This window comes from Salvia miltiorrhiza, chromosome 1 (genome assembly GCF_028751815.1).
Source record: "Salvia miltiorrhiza cultivar Shanhuang (shh) chromosome 1, IMPLAD_Smil_shh, whole genome shotgun sequence".
Classification (NCBI taxonomy): Eukaryota; Viridiplantae; Streptophyta; class Magnoliopsida; order Lamiales; family Lamiaceae; genus Salvia; species Salvia miltiorrhiza.
The window spans coordinates 77,029,954-77,044,841 of NC_080387.1; the positions used below are offsets into that span (position 1 = coordinate 77,029,954).

A 14,888-nucleotide genomic window follows, 5' to 3' on the forward strand; every position below is an offset into this window, starting at 1 on the left:
ATAATTAAAGTTGACCGGCAATGACGTTTACTCCACGTAACATTTTTATTGTAGGTGGCAATACGCGTGGCATTTTTAAAAAATCTGGCATTACACGTGTCATTTTTATTGAAAAAGAAATTTAAAAAAATGAAAGAATGATGAAGAACGATGAACCACCGGTCCACCGCCTTCGTCGATGCGGTCTGAGTCCGGCCACCACCATTTTCCCTCTCCACCACCACCGTTTTCCCTCTCCACCACCACTGTTTTCCGTCATCTCCACCACCACCACCATCACAAAAATCTCCACCGCCTTCTTCGATTTGATCTATTGAAAGATTTGGGGAAGGGTTTGATTTGATCGGAGTTGGCCCATTTTCGCCGCCCGCCGCCCTCCCTCTTCCCCTCGACTTCCGCCGCCCCGCCGCCCTCCCTCTTCCCCCGCGACTTTCGCTGCCCCGCCGCCCTCCCTCTTCCCCCGCGACTTTTCGCCGCCTCGCACTCTGCAAACCCTCCTCCTTCATCGACCTCCCAACCACTCGATTTTAGAAATTGCAGAGCAGCGATTTTAGAACCCCAAACAAGCAAACATACAAAACCTCCTAAAATCATTGACCGAGAATCGTTTTGGTTCTGGATTCGGGGATTTTGCAGAGTTGGCGTTGAATTGAAGGTGTAGGGCTCGGTGGTCGGCGACGTTCATGAACGGTGGTGGTGGAACGCAGCGGTCAGAGACAAGGTCGCGCTGTGCGATGTGGTGGAGGTGGAGGTGGTGCTCGGCGTCTGGAAAAGGCGGCGGATCTGGGGCGCTGGCCTGGTGCTCGGCGTCTAGAAATCGCCTGGAAAATGAAACGGGCCTCCTCGCCGGAAACTAGAAAAATTGGAACAAAATGATTTTTTCCATTTTTTGATTTTTTTTTAAATTTAAAAGAGCTTGACAAAACGACGTCGTTTTAATACATCAGAAAATCGTCCACGTCAACAAATTCCGATGGCCACGTCACCGCCGATCAAGGTGTTAGTCAACGCGGGTGCAATTTGCGATTAAATTCAAATGTGGTGTATTCTGGGGCTATTTTTGAAGGTCATGTGCAATATGCAAATTCGATGAAAGTTCGTGTATTTTTCGGCTATTAACCCTAAGTTAAATTATTAGTATAAAGACAAGAGCATACCTTTCAAATTGTTCCAACTAAGGCGTAATCCCTTAAGCTGTGTGATGTTCCCAATTTCTCGAGGGACATTTCCACCAAAGTTGTTGTCTGACAAGTCCATACTCTCAAGTTGTGTACATTGACCCAAACTCAATGGTATATCTCCCTCCAATTTGTTCGCCCACAGGCTAAGTAGTTTGAGTCTTTGAAGGTTGTTATGTGAGCAAATGTCTTTTGGTAGGCGGCCTGATAAAATATTATGGTATAAAATACACCCTCCGTACGCAAAAAAAAAATATATACCTAAATAGCTTCGGCACAAATTTTAAGAATTTTGTTAAGTTTTTGTTAAGTGTATTGTGACCAAATTTTACAAACTCCAGACGATATAATCTCACAAATCAGCTTAGATAATAGCATTACGGAAAATAATACTATAACTTAATTTAAATTACAATTTAAAATAATTCCACGTCAAAATACTCACTAGTTTTTTATATTTGGAGACTATAATATATCACATCTAGATTTAGGTGTATGCCCGGTTTTATTGTTAGATTAAGCATCTGAATAAAGAATCAATATAAATAAAGTTGAAAGTTATAAAATAAGAAAAGAATAAATAAATTGCTTAGCTATATATACATCATGTTACTGCAGAATATCATTAGATGCAAGAGCCGTAGCTTTGCCATTTACCCCAAAATCTACGTTTAAACCGAATGACATTATCAACTAATTTCTGGATTATCAATAGAAATGAATAGTAAGGCATCAAACTAGTTAAATTCTCAGTATAGAGATAAGAACATACCTCTCAAATTGTTCTCACTAAGGTCTAATACCTTAAGCAGTGTGATATTCCAAATTTGTGTAGGCACATGTCCACCAAAGTTGTTGATTGACAAGTCAATACTCTCAAGTTGTGGACATTGGTACAAACTTGACGGTATATCTCCTTCCATTTCGTTCCTCGATAGGTTAAGTCGTTTGAGTCTTTGAAGGTTATTGTGACTGCAAATGTCCTTTGGTAGCAGACCTGATAGAATTACCATATAAATAAATAGATTCTACTAACTACAAATTTAAGAGATAGACGACCTGGTAGACAACCATGGAAAGAGTTTCCACTCATATCAAGATAAACGAGTGAAGAAAGATTTCCAATTTCCCGTGGAATGCATCCTTCGAGATACATATAAGAGATATCTAATTCAGTCACCCTGCTACGACGCGAATCACAAGTAACTCCTATCCATGTGCAAAACGAGGTTCCCCTGGTCCAATTATTTTTCAAAATATTGTGAGGATCTGAAGTGATGTGGGATTTTAAGGCAAGAAGTATATATTCATCACTTTTGAATTGAGTTATGTTGTGTGCAGCAGAGAGGCTAACACAAGAAAACAATATAAGAAGCAAAAGAAGGGTGGAAAATGTATCCATATTGTGAGTGCTAATTGTGTGAGAAAACAAGAAGCCTACAAATGCCATTTATATTCAAATCTAAAACACTTCTTGTGAGCCTAGAGTATGCCATTTATAGTCAAATCTAAAACACTTCTTGTGAGCCTAGAGTTTTGGAAACTGAGAATTGCAGAATGTAAATTTTCCACATTTTTTGGAAGTCAATGCAAGTCATTATTTTGTCTCGCCCCAAAATTAATTGACCTAGTCTTCTTTATGCTCTCAATATTGGAGTGTGATTTGGGGGCAAAGAAGAAAACTCATGAAATTTCATGTAATGGAAATATTAGAGTCTGTTTTCTTTTTTCTTTTCTTGAGAAAATATTACACAACATTTAAGAAAAAATATTATTCCACCTCTTTTTGAAGCTGAGTTGGGGGAATTGTGATTCGTAATCGGATCTCTCACACCTATGGAATGAAAAATTAATAATTAAATTTCTTAATTATAAACAAATTATTGGGGAGCCCACAATGACATTTTCTACATGGAAAATTGCTTTCAATTAGTATTTTTTTGAATGTGATAATTTTCAAAAATCGATTGAAAGGGCAATATAATTGTTACTTACACGACGGGCACTAGACTTTGACTTAACCATAAGATTTAATGTGTATCACATATATTTTTATTTTTTTTCCATTTTTCATGGATAAATTAAATTTGCAATATTTAATGGTAAGTGAAATTGAATCACACCCATCAGAGGAAGTCATTGTGAAATTGAATTTGCAATATTTAATGGTTCGGTATCGCGATAATCGCAGAGCAATAATTGGTTAATCAATTGTATTAAATTTTTTGGAGGTTTATAATTTTCAGAAATTGATTGAAAAGGATATATAATTGTTTCCATTTGAAAAAGGAATTTAAGCAAAAGACCAAATGTGCATCACATATTTTTTATCTATTCCCATCCATCCATCCGTGAGTGATAAGATTTTGAGTTGTATAGAATTGACTGTAGTCAAGCATTTTATAATTTGATTAATAGTGTATAACTTTATTATTATCAAGTAAAGTCCAAGACTAATTTATAATGAATTATAATTGAGTGGTGATTTAATTGCGTATTGAAGATTCATGTAGAAATTAAATACAGTGTACTAGTGATGTTAAAACCACCAATGAACCCATCTATAGTATATAAAAGAGGAGTTTTCTCCCTCTATTTTTTTCCTCTCTTCTTCCATTAAAATTTTAAATATTTTTCTTTTTACCTTTTTATATTGTAATTATTTTCTAAATGTCATCAAATTTGATCATGAAAAAATAATCAATATGTATCATAAATTTAATTTTGTACAAAAATCATCAAAAATGAATTTAAAATGAATAAGTTATGAAAATTTAAAATATTTTATTTTATTTATCTTCATTCAAAATTTATAGCTTTTTATTTATTATGATGAATAACATATGTTTACTGAAAATTTTTACTATCGAATAATTTTTTAAATTTATTTAATAACTATAATTATCATTACACTTTGTATAAATTGAATATTTACATTTTTAAATTCAGGATTTTATTGAGTAATTGATGTGAATTATTACATTTTACTAAAACATATTTTGTATTTGTTTATATTTTGCTTTTTTATTTATATATGTATTTATTTTTATATACTAGTTGCATCGCCAATGAGGCTTAAAGTCTCTTCTATATGTCAAGTTTGGGTTCGAATTTATTACCTTCCAAATGAGTTTTGGGATCCTGAGGTAATAACAGCAATTGCGAGAATTATTGGTTTTCCAATCAAAATTGATGGTGTATCAGCTCATGGAGAGGTCGGCCATTTCATTCGTGTGCTAATTGAAGTGGATCTCGCTCAGCAATTGCAGGAATCGATGCTTATAGATTGTGAACATCCTTTCTATGTCGAGTTTAGCTATGAACAATTGCCTTTCTTTTGCTCGAATTGCCGCATCACTGGACATCAGGTGGAAAAGTGTACAAAGCTTAAGCGGAAGGACAGCCAGGACAGTAAAGAAGCTCTGATCGAGTCTGCTACTGATAATGAAAACAAGAGCAAGAAGGTTAAGCCTAAAGCTCACATGGCTGCTAAACCTGCTGCGGCTTGGTCAAAGGTTACCGAACAGGCGGTAAAAAAACAGATTGTTGTTCAAGTTCTTGAGAAAGAGGCTGTTGAGACGCGGAATGCATTTCAGGCTCTTGACGTGGAGAATAATGCGGAGACTGTTTTGGATATGGGCGTTGATCCTATTTCTGGAACGTCTTTCGGGGTTCATTTATCTGGCCCGGATTTGTTGGAAAAAATCCTGGTTCCGGTTCAGGGGGGTTAAAGATGTGATTATTAAAGATAGTGACTTGGTCATTAACGAGGAGGACTCGGATGTGGAGGAAACTTTGGAGATGGAGGCTACGGATGGCGCGGGTTTGAACAGCCCGATTATTGACGACACAGTTGTTTATCTCGAACGTGACCCAACTTTGGACAAAAGAGGGGGTGTTTCGCATGAAGGTAACAAGGATTTGTCCGCTCTTGGCCCGGAAAATATTGATAGTCGCATTAGTCGGTTAGAAGAGCAGGTTAATCAGGGGATGCAAATACTCTCGGACAAGACGACCAAGCGGGGACGTGGCCGCCCAAAGGGCACGGGAAAGGGCATGGGAAAGGAGCCGATGCAAGCGGTTCCGGAAGGTAGCATAAAAGGTCGTCTCAGGAATGCGGGGGAAATGAGCTACAAGCCGAGGGACTTTGTAGTTGATTGTAGCAATAATGATAGCATGAGGGCAATGAATAATATAGTAAATAGACGTTAGTCAGATGAGATGGACGACTATCCTGAGTTATGGGATTGCTAGTGTCTTCAGGATTCTTAGCTTAACGATCTCTTTTCGAGTTTCGTGCCCTTAGTCTGCGTTTTGTGCTCTCAAGGGATTTTTTTCTTTTTCTTTTATAATAAACCTCAATTTAATAATCGTCAATGAGGCTTAGTTCAAGTGGTAAAATTGAGGTACTCAATGACTCTCCTTTATGAGAGGTATTGGGTTCAATCCCGCCTGCGTGACACGAATCCTTTATGAGAGGTATTGGGTTCAATCCCGCCTGCGTGCGCATAGTTTTCCAATTTTTTTCAACTTTATGTGGGTAGACGTCCTGCCTTCGTGCAAAATAAATAATTTTAGAAAATAGGGACACGAATTGAACACAGTGTAAGTAAATTTATCATCAAACACAGATTTCGACTTCGACATTTAATGCTCAAACTATATATATATAAAATAATAAAACACAGATTTCCACATTTTTTGAAGTCAGCGTAAGTCACTATTTTGTCTGGCCCCAAAATGTAAGTTTTCAATTTAGGAATTAAATTAATTGGCCTAGTCTTCTTTATGCTCTCAATATTGGAGTGTGATTTGGGCAAAGAAGAAAACTGATGAAATTTCATGTAATGGAAATATTAGAATCTGTTTTCGTTTTTCTTTTCTTGAGAAAATATTACGCAACATTTAAAAAAAAAAATATTATTCCACCAATCGAACTTGAATTTGCAATAGTTAATGAACTTCCAATGTCAATTTCAATTAGTATTGTTGATTTGTACCAAAATTTGATGGTCAAAAACTAGTTTTATTTTTGTTGAGAATTTTAACTTGATGAATTATTAAGATTAGGAATGTTAATCGAGCCAACTCACCGGGTTACGGGGTAGCCCTATCGGATTACGGGTTATTCGGGTGCGGGCTAATCAGATTGAAGATTTTTAGAAATTTTCAACCTTAACCCTAAATGTTCTTGTTTCGGGCTATCCCATCGGGTTAATCTGGCTCAAATTTTTTTTTAAAAAAAATTAACTAACATATTTCTTTTGATAATATTACATTTGTAATAAATAAACGCATAAATAAATAATATTTCAACATCGAGATATAAATGCAAGTTTAGAGATATAATATGCAAGTCTTAGAGATATAAAATGCAATGTTGTTATCAAATACGTAACATTTTCTAATTTTTACAACTAAATATTTTATGTTAAATATTGGATTAAAAATATTGATGATGAGTATTACTTTCTAATATTGAATTAAAATACATTTCACAATTTGTTTTTTTAAATATCTTATTATACTAATTTTCATAAGCAAAGTAATGAAGTTGAAAATCAAATAATGAGAAAATTTTCATATAATCAAGCAAACACAATTTTTCGGGTCAGCCCTATAGGGTTTTGGGTTAATTTCGGGTCGATCCTATCGGGTGCCGGACTATTCGGTTACAGGCCAATCGAGTTAAAAAATTTCATCCCTAACCCTCTCGAATCAACGAGTTAATTGGGTCAATTCACGAGTTACGGACTGAATTAACATCCATACCTAAGATATTATAAACCACATGACTGGGTCTTTAATTACTAAAGTGGAGGTGGAGTGCAAAAGTAGACGTGTGAATAGTGAGTGGTGTGTGACTATCTGCAAAGGAAAAGTAGACTTGTGGAAATTAAGACGACCGCACTATACTTTTGGAGAAAAAATTATTTCTTCTGCCAACCATACTTTTGTATATGTGCGAATGCACAATATAAATAATTATAGAATTTTATATATACACAAAAAGTTAGTCTATAAGTCTGTCATACATGCTGCATTTGCAGCCGACGTTATTTAATCATATCTACTAATATTTGTCTGCAATAATTAATATTTATGAATTTTAATTAACTATTTTAAAAGGTATAAAATGCTATTACATCAATAACTTGTGCTTGTTTTTCCATGAATATTTAAGTTGCTTATGCTATTTGATAATACCTTGGCTAAAAAGCTTCTATATATTTTTGGAGTTACAATATTAGTGTAAGAAAGAGAAAAACAATTGAAACACAAGCTCTCACAACAAACTGAAGAACAAGCCCATAAATTTTTCTTGTATCAACTCGTCCTCTCTTTTGGCTTAAAGAGTAATGCAGACATACCATTTAAAGAGGCGCCACCAAGGTATAGTTCACAAAGACTTGTGATGTTCAAAACTTGTCTTGGAAATGGTCCACTAAGATTATTGTCACTCATGTCTAATATCTCTAGATTATTAAGATTACCAATCTCTTTTGGAATACCACCTGTGAAATTGTGTTAAATCATGAAGGCTCGATCTGAATCAGGTATAAAGATATGTTACAAATAGTACGAACTCCAAAATCATAAGTATTAGAAATATAGTTAGTGTGATGTGTTTTTCCTAATTAGTATATGAAAGTGAATATATCTTGTCATATGGGCTAAATTGTAAACAATTCGATTTAGATCGATGCAAACTGAGTCAAGTATAGAAAGAGAGAGACGAAAAAAAAAAATACATAATCACAGAGTAGACATTCCAGACCAAAAAATGGAAAGGAATACAACCATTGAGGGGTTAGTAAGATAGATGTTTCATGTTTGGTTCGATGGATGGGATAAATAAGATTGATAGAATTGGGGGAGAGATTGACTAATCCACTCAATTTTGGGGTGATAAACAATCACTCATTTGGGTGATTAGATACAGGCCGAGTTATCAATTACAGGCTCAATCATGCAAATCAAATACTTGATTAAGTCAATTTAACAAAATGAAATCACAAATCTATTTTAAATGAGATAAAATTAAAACTTAGCAAACTTTGAACATAAACAACATTTTATAAACTCAAAATCACAAACTCACAAGTAGCAATTAAAAAAAAAACAATCTGAACTCTGGAAAAGAACAAAAAGCAAGAAAGAAAAGCTCATAATAGATGTTTGTCTTGAATCAACTTCTCCTGTGTGTTGGAGTAGTAGCTCTCTTCCTTGTCTTCTTCTTCTTCTTGTTCTTCTTGTATGTATATCCGACGCCAAAAAAGAATTCCACCAACCATCTTGGCCTTCCAAATCGAATAATCCAACAACCAATTCCAATTCCAACTATGATTCCACTTCCATATCCCATCACCACACTTCTCCATCCAAATCCATCTATAAATCCATACTCATCATCTTCGTCATCTTCTTCTTCTGGCGGCATCCGATGCCCGTTCTCATCGTTGCATTTTCTTGTTAAAGGAAATCCGCACAATCCCATGTTTCCCACGTATGAATCATTATCAAATGTGGAAAACTGAGTAGATTGTGGTATTTGCCCCACAAGATCATTCATTGAAAGGTTTAATTTCGCAAGAAATGTCAACCTCGTCAATTCACTTGGAATTCCTCCATCCAATTTGTTCGATGACAAGTCCAACGATTCAAGCACACTTATATTTCCAAGAGATGCAGGTATGTGTCCCATGAGATTATTGTGTGACAAATTCAAGTATCTCAAAGAATTAAGATTACCTATGGAATCTGGAATACTACCAGAGAAATTGTTGGAGGATAAGTCAATGGTTGTAAAGGTTTTCAACAGTCTCTTCAATAACAGATCCAAACCTTTCAAGGTGATTCTCATCTCCACATACCTTAGAAAATCGAAATCATCACTACTTGTAATTAGATCTGTCTTATTTTCCTTCACATCCATCATTGCTCTAAAGTTCTTGAAATATGTTTGAGGGAGAGACCCCACAAATTCATTGTCAGATATATCTAAAACTTGCAACTTTTGAAATGGAAGGTTGCTTCGTGAAGGCAGCGACATGTTACCATCAAACTTGTTGGACTTCAATATGAGTACTCGAAGCTTAGGAAGACCTTCCATCCAAAACGGAAATTCATCTTCTATTCTATTATTTCCAACGTCGAGACCCTTCAGACTTTTGCAATTGATTAAGGATTTCGGTAATCTTCCTTGCAATTTATTACCACTAAAATTGATGGACCGAAGACTACACCCTTTGATAAATATTGATGGAATGGGGCCACTAAAGTTATTTGCATTTAAATGAAATATGGACAACGATTTGCTCAAGTTTCGAAAGCATTGTGGAACTGTCCCTTCCAAACTGTTATTTGAGAGAAGAAGAATCCCAAGGGATGTCAAGTTGCAGATGGAGAATGGAAACTCACCATTTAATTTGTTGGAAGAGAGCTCTAGCAACCGTAACTTGGATAGATTCCCAATGGTGAATGGTATTGGACCTGGAAGTTTGAGAAGTCAGCATATATATTGCTTTAGAGACAATCTGGATACATAAAAAAAAAACATGGCAATGAAGAAATACATTTTATGCACGTGGAGTATTTTGATAGAAATTAAATTACCTCTTCTATTCTTATATCACCCATGCATGTCTCATATATTCAATGGCAACTTAATTTAATATTAGCATTTGTTAACAATTGATCCTTAAAATTAATAGAGTTACAATATGGTTGAAACAACAAATCCAACTATTGTTAAAGTATTTAGTTAATTAAGCACGAGCTAATTAAATGAGAACAACCTAGCAAGTTGAGAAATCAAAGATTAAAAATTAGATAAGTCATCCTTTTCTATTTCATATTGCACATGGAGTGACAAAGGAATTAGACAAATCGTATAGGCAAATTTCCTTGCAATTTATTAACACTCAAATTGTTAGACTTAAAAATACACCCTCTCATAAATATTTGATGGAATGGGGCCACTAAAGTGATTTGCATTTAGATGAAATATGTCTAAAGATTTCCAAACTGTTATTTGAGAAAATAAAAATTTGAAGGGATGTCATGTTGCACATGGAGAATGGAAGCTCACCATTTAATTTGTTAGAAGAGAGGTATAGTGACTGCAGATTTGATAGATTTCCAATGGTGGATGGTATTGGACCTGAAATTGGAGAATCCTTCATATAATACACTTTAAAGATAGAGATGTAAAGGACTCAGATCTTTTGACACAAATTAGCTAAGTCATACAATTCAAAAAAAAGTGTTTTCTATGTTTTTCTTTTATTATTAATATCATTCGTGTTTTATTTCATATTGTGCATGCATTGGCAAAGGAATTAGACAAATCGCATATCTTATCTTACCAAATGTAAAATTTTAAAAAGACTAGTTCGAACAAAAATGGCCAAAGATCCGATCAAGTTTGTAAAAAAGTTATTATGTCAAGTTGCATATAAAGAATGGAAGCTCACCATTTAATTTGTTGGAAGAGAGGTCTAGCCACTGCAAATTTGATAGATTCCCAATGGTGGATGGTATTGGACCTAAAAATTAAGAACCCTTCATTTCAATCACTTTAAAGATGGAGGATGGTAAGAAAGACATTTTGTTTTGTACTTGAAAACATACGCTCAAACTTTATTATTTGCTAAATGCCTTTAAAGTATAAATTAATTAGCAATGCACACAAGACATTTTGTTACAAATCTTATATTTCCCTGTATCACGAAGACACACCAAGTATACTTGATGACATCATAATTTAACAAATCATCTAACATTGAGAAAATAGAAGATCCAATATGGCTGGAAACAAAAAATCCAACTGCTGTTAGAGTATTTATCTAACTAAGCATAAATTAGTTATATGAGAACAAGCCAACAAGCAAAGAAAACAAAATAAGATAAAGATTTGATCAAGTTTTGCAATCGTTTCTGCCGAGTTGCAGATAGCAAGGGATGTCAAGTTGTAGATGGAGTGGAATTAAGCTCACCATTTAATTGGTTGGAAGAGAGTTGTAGGATTTGCAGATTTGAAAGTTAGTACCAAACGTTCACAAGAATTACTTTGGCAGATAATTTGAAATATCTTTTCAACAAATGTATCTAAAACCAACAAATTAGGAAATGGACGACAGATAATTTATGTAATGTTCCATATATCTCATTTTTTTACCACTAAACTGATTTATAATTGAACCAAAGATGGCCAAAGATTTGCTAAAGTTTTCATAGCATTGTGGAATTTCTTATTCCCAAGATATACATAATCAATCTCTTTGATTGCCAAGTCGTAAAAAATTGATTTGATTATTATAACACGGCCACAAAAATAATAAGTATAATTAGAACACTATATTTAATGGTTCGTTTTTGTCAATTTGAATACATTATTAGGTGAATATTAAATGGTAATTGTTCAATCCAAATAATTTTGACTCGGTTCAATTTAGTCTCGGCAATGGTTCAATTAAGTGGGGCCTCTGATATTTACAAATTGGTTTTCAGTTGTTAAAATAAAATTAAAAAGTCATTTTTTTTTTATCACAAAGCATACAGTTTATTGCTAAAAGATTAATGTACAAAAATTTATATCTAACCTATTCAATGCAGAGTCATATATAGTTAATCTACCAATCTAAAATCATAATTACTATTAGAAAATTAGTTAGTGGCGTGCTTTTTCTAATTATATGAAAGTGAATATATATTGTCATATGGGCTAATTTGTAAACAATTCCATTTAATTAGATCGATGTAAACCGAGTCAAGTATAGAAAAAGAGAGAGAAATAATAATAATAATAATAATAATAATAATAATAATAATAATAATAATAATAATAATAATAATAATAATAATAATAATAATAATAATAATAATAATAATAATAATAATAATAATAATAAGAGCCTACCGTAGTAATCATGAGCAATATCAATTAAGTTTTGTGGGCCCTCTGATATTTACAAATTGGTACTATTAAGTTGTTAAAATAAAATTAAAATGTCATTTTTTTTAATCAAAGCATGCATACGGTTTATTGCAAAAAGATTAATGTGCAAGAATTTATATCTATTCAATTCAAAGTCATATATAGTCATGCAAAGTTACATATAGTTATGAATTGAGCAATATCAATTAAGTTTTGTGGGCTCCCTGATATTTACAAATTGGTATTAAATTGTTAAAATAAAATTAAAATGTCATTTTTTTTAATCAAAGCATACGGTTTATTGCAAAAAGATTAATGTGCAAGAATTTATATCTAATCAATTCAAAGTCATATATAGTCATGCAAAGTTATATATAGTTAATTTCATAACGAAGCGTGATTCAATTGGTAAAGTTCTCCACTTCCAATTAATAGATTAGAGATTTGAATCACTATTGGCAAAAATGAAAAATCGTTAATCTTTTTTTTAATAAAAAAGAGAGTAATAGTTGATTTAAAATATACCTAGAATTTTGGAGACTACTTACTCCGGCCCATAAGAGTGTGCATTGTCATTTTTGGACACTACTACACCACTAATTTTTTATTTCTTACTCTTATTTTTTAATAAAGTCAATCACTTTTTCAACTTCCAACACTCTTATTTAACATTTTATTAAAACTCGTGCTACAAAAAATGATGCACAATTTTATTTACTACAACTCAATTTGCAAGTCATTATTTGACTTATGTGACAATGCCGCGCGGAAGTCAAATCATTGAGCCACAAAATTTGATTTCTACTCAAATACTCCATCCATCCCACGAAGCATGACACAGTTTCTTTTTTGGTCTATCCCACGAAGTATGACACGTTTCTAAAAATGGCAAACAAATTTACCCTTTATTCACATTTTCACTTTTTCACCCACCACACGTAACACACAAAATACCAATTTCTTAATTCTCATGCCGAAAAGAACTGTGTCATGCTTCATGGAACGGAGGGAGTAACTATTAATTCATCAAAAATATTATAAAAACTTATTTTTGAGGATTAGTTTAGATGGATAAAAGTAAGTGTTAATAGATAAAAATGCACACTTTCTTAAGTTTTTTATGAAAGGGTCTTCTTTAGTAAAAACATGTATTCTATTGATTCTTAGATAAAAATATCATTCAATCAAAAATAGTTTTTATAAAAAATTTAGACAACCCAAAATTCTTTTCCATATTTTTGAATTATTTCAAAAACTAAATTATTATTCCAATCAAGTCAATAAAGCATAATTAAAAAAAAAATGGCATAACAAGGTAGTGAAAGCATGAAATTGAATGATATTATCAACTAATTTCTAAAAAAAAAAAAATCATGAACGTCAAAGGTGTAAAATTTCTTTGGAATAATATAATTTATTGAAAATGGACGTGTATCAATAATAAACTAAGTAAAGATCTTCTATATTTCTTATAGAAAAGTCGGGATATCTCACGAGCTGATAGGATTACCATATAAATAAATATATTCTATTAACAACAAATTAAAAAATAGATAGAGGAAATAGTACCATGAAAAGAGTTTCCACTCATATTTCCAATTTCTAGTGAAGACAGATTTCCAATTTCTAGTGGCCCCATTATCCTTCGAGTCTCACAAGTCATACCCCAGCTAGAGTTCTAAATAAGTCACTCTATTATCCATGTAAAAAAGAGATTACACTGCTCCAATTATTTTTTAAAATATTAGAGTATGTTTTCCTTTTTCTTTTATCGAGAAAATATATTACTCAACTTTTTTTTATATAAATCTATTTCATATTGCACATGGAGTGACAAAGGAATTAGACAAATCGCATATCTTATATGAACTCACGTATAGACAAATTTCCTTGCAATTTATTAACACTCAAATTGTTAGACTAAAAAATACACCCTCTCATAAATATTGATGGAATGGGGCCACTAAAGTGATTTGCATTTAGATGAAATATGTCCAAAGATTTCCAAACTGTTATTTGAGAAAATAAGAATTTGAAGGGATGTCAAGTTGCACATGGAGAATGGAAGCTCACCATTTAATTTGTTGGAAGAGAGGTCTAGGTTCCACAAATTTGATAGATTCCCAATGGTGGATGGTATTGGACCTGAAAATTGGATAACCCTTCATATAAATCACTTTAAAGATAGAGATGTAAAGCACTCATATCTTTTGACACAAATTAGCTAAGTCATACAATTCGAAAAAAAAGTGTTTTCTATTTTTTTTTCTTTTTTTTTTTAAATATCATTCGTGTTCTATTTCATATTGTGCATGCATTGGCAAAGGAATTAGACAAATCGCATATCTTACTTTGGCAGATAATTTGAAATATCTTTTCAACAAATGTATCTAAAACCAACAAATTAGGAAATGGACGACATATAATTTATGTAATGTTCCGTCCAATTTTTTTACCACTAAACTGATTTATAATTGAACGAAAGATGGCCAAAGTTTTGCTAAAGTTTTCATAGCATTGTGGAATTTCTTATTCCCAAGATATACATAATCAATCTCTTTTGGAATATCACCTCCACAATTGCCAAGTCGTAAAATAAATTGATTTGATTATTATAACACAACCACAAAAATAATAAGTATTAGAACACTATATTTAATGGTTCGTTTTTGTTAGTTTGAATACATTATTAAGTGAATATTAAATGGTAATTGTCGAATCCACTTAATTTTGACTCGGTTCAATTTAGTTTTGGCAATGAATCAATTAAA

General features: G+C 32.9%; 1 protein-coding gene across 1 annotated transcript; it reads right to left on the minus strand.

Moving 5' to 3' along the window:
• Positions 1–8,367: 8,367 nt before the first annotated feature.
• On the minus strand, positions 8,368–9,666 carry LOC131014128 (putative receptor like protein 25). Its single transcript, XM_057942018.1, has one exon. It carries the CDS (start codon positions 9,289–9,291, stop codon positions 8,368–8,370), a length of 924 nt encoding a protein of 307 aa, XP_057798001.1. The 5' UTR covers positions 9,292–9,666.
• Positions 9,667–14,888: the final 5,222 nt, after the last annotated feature.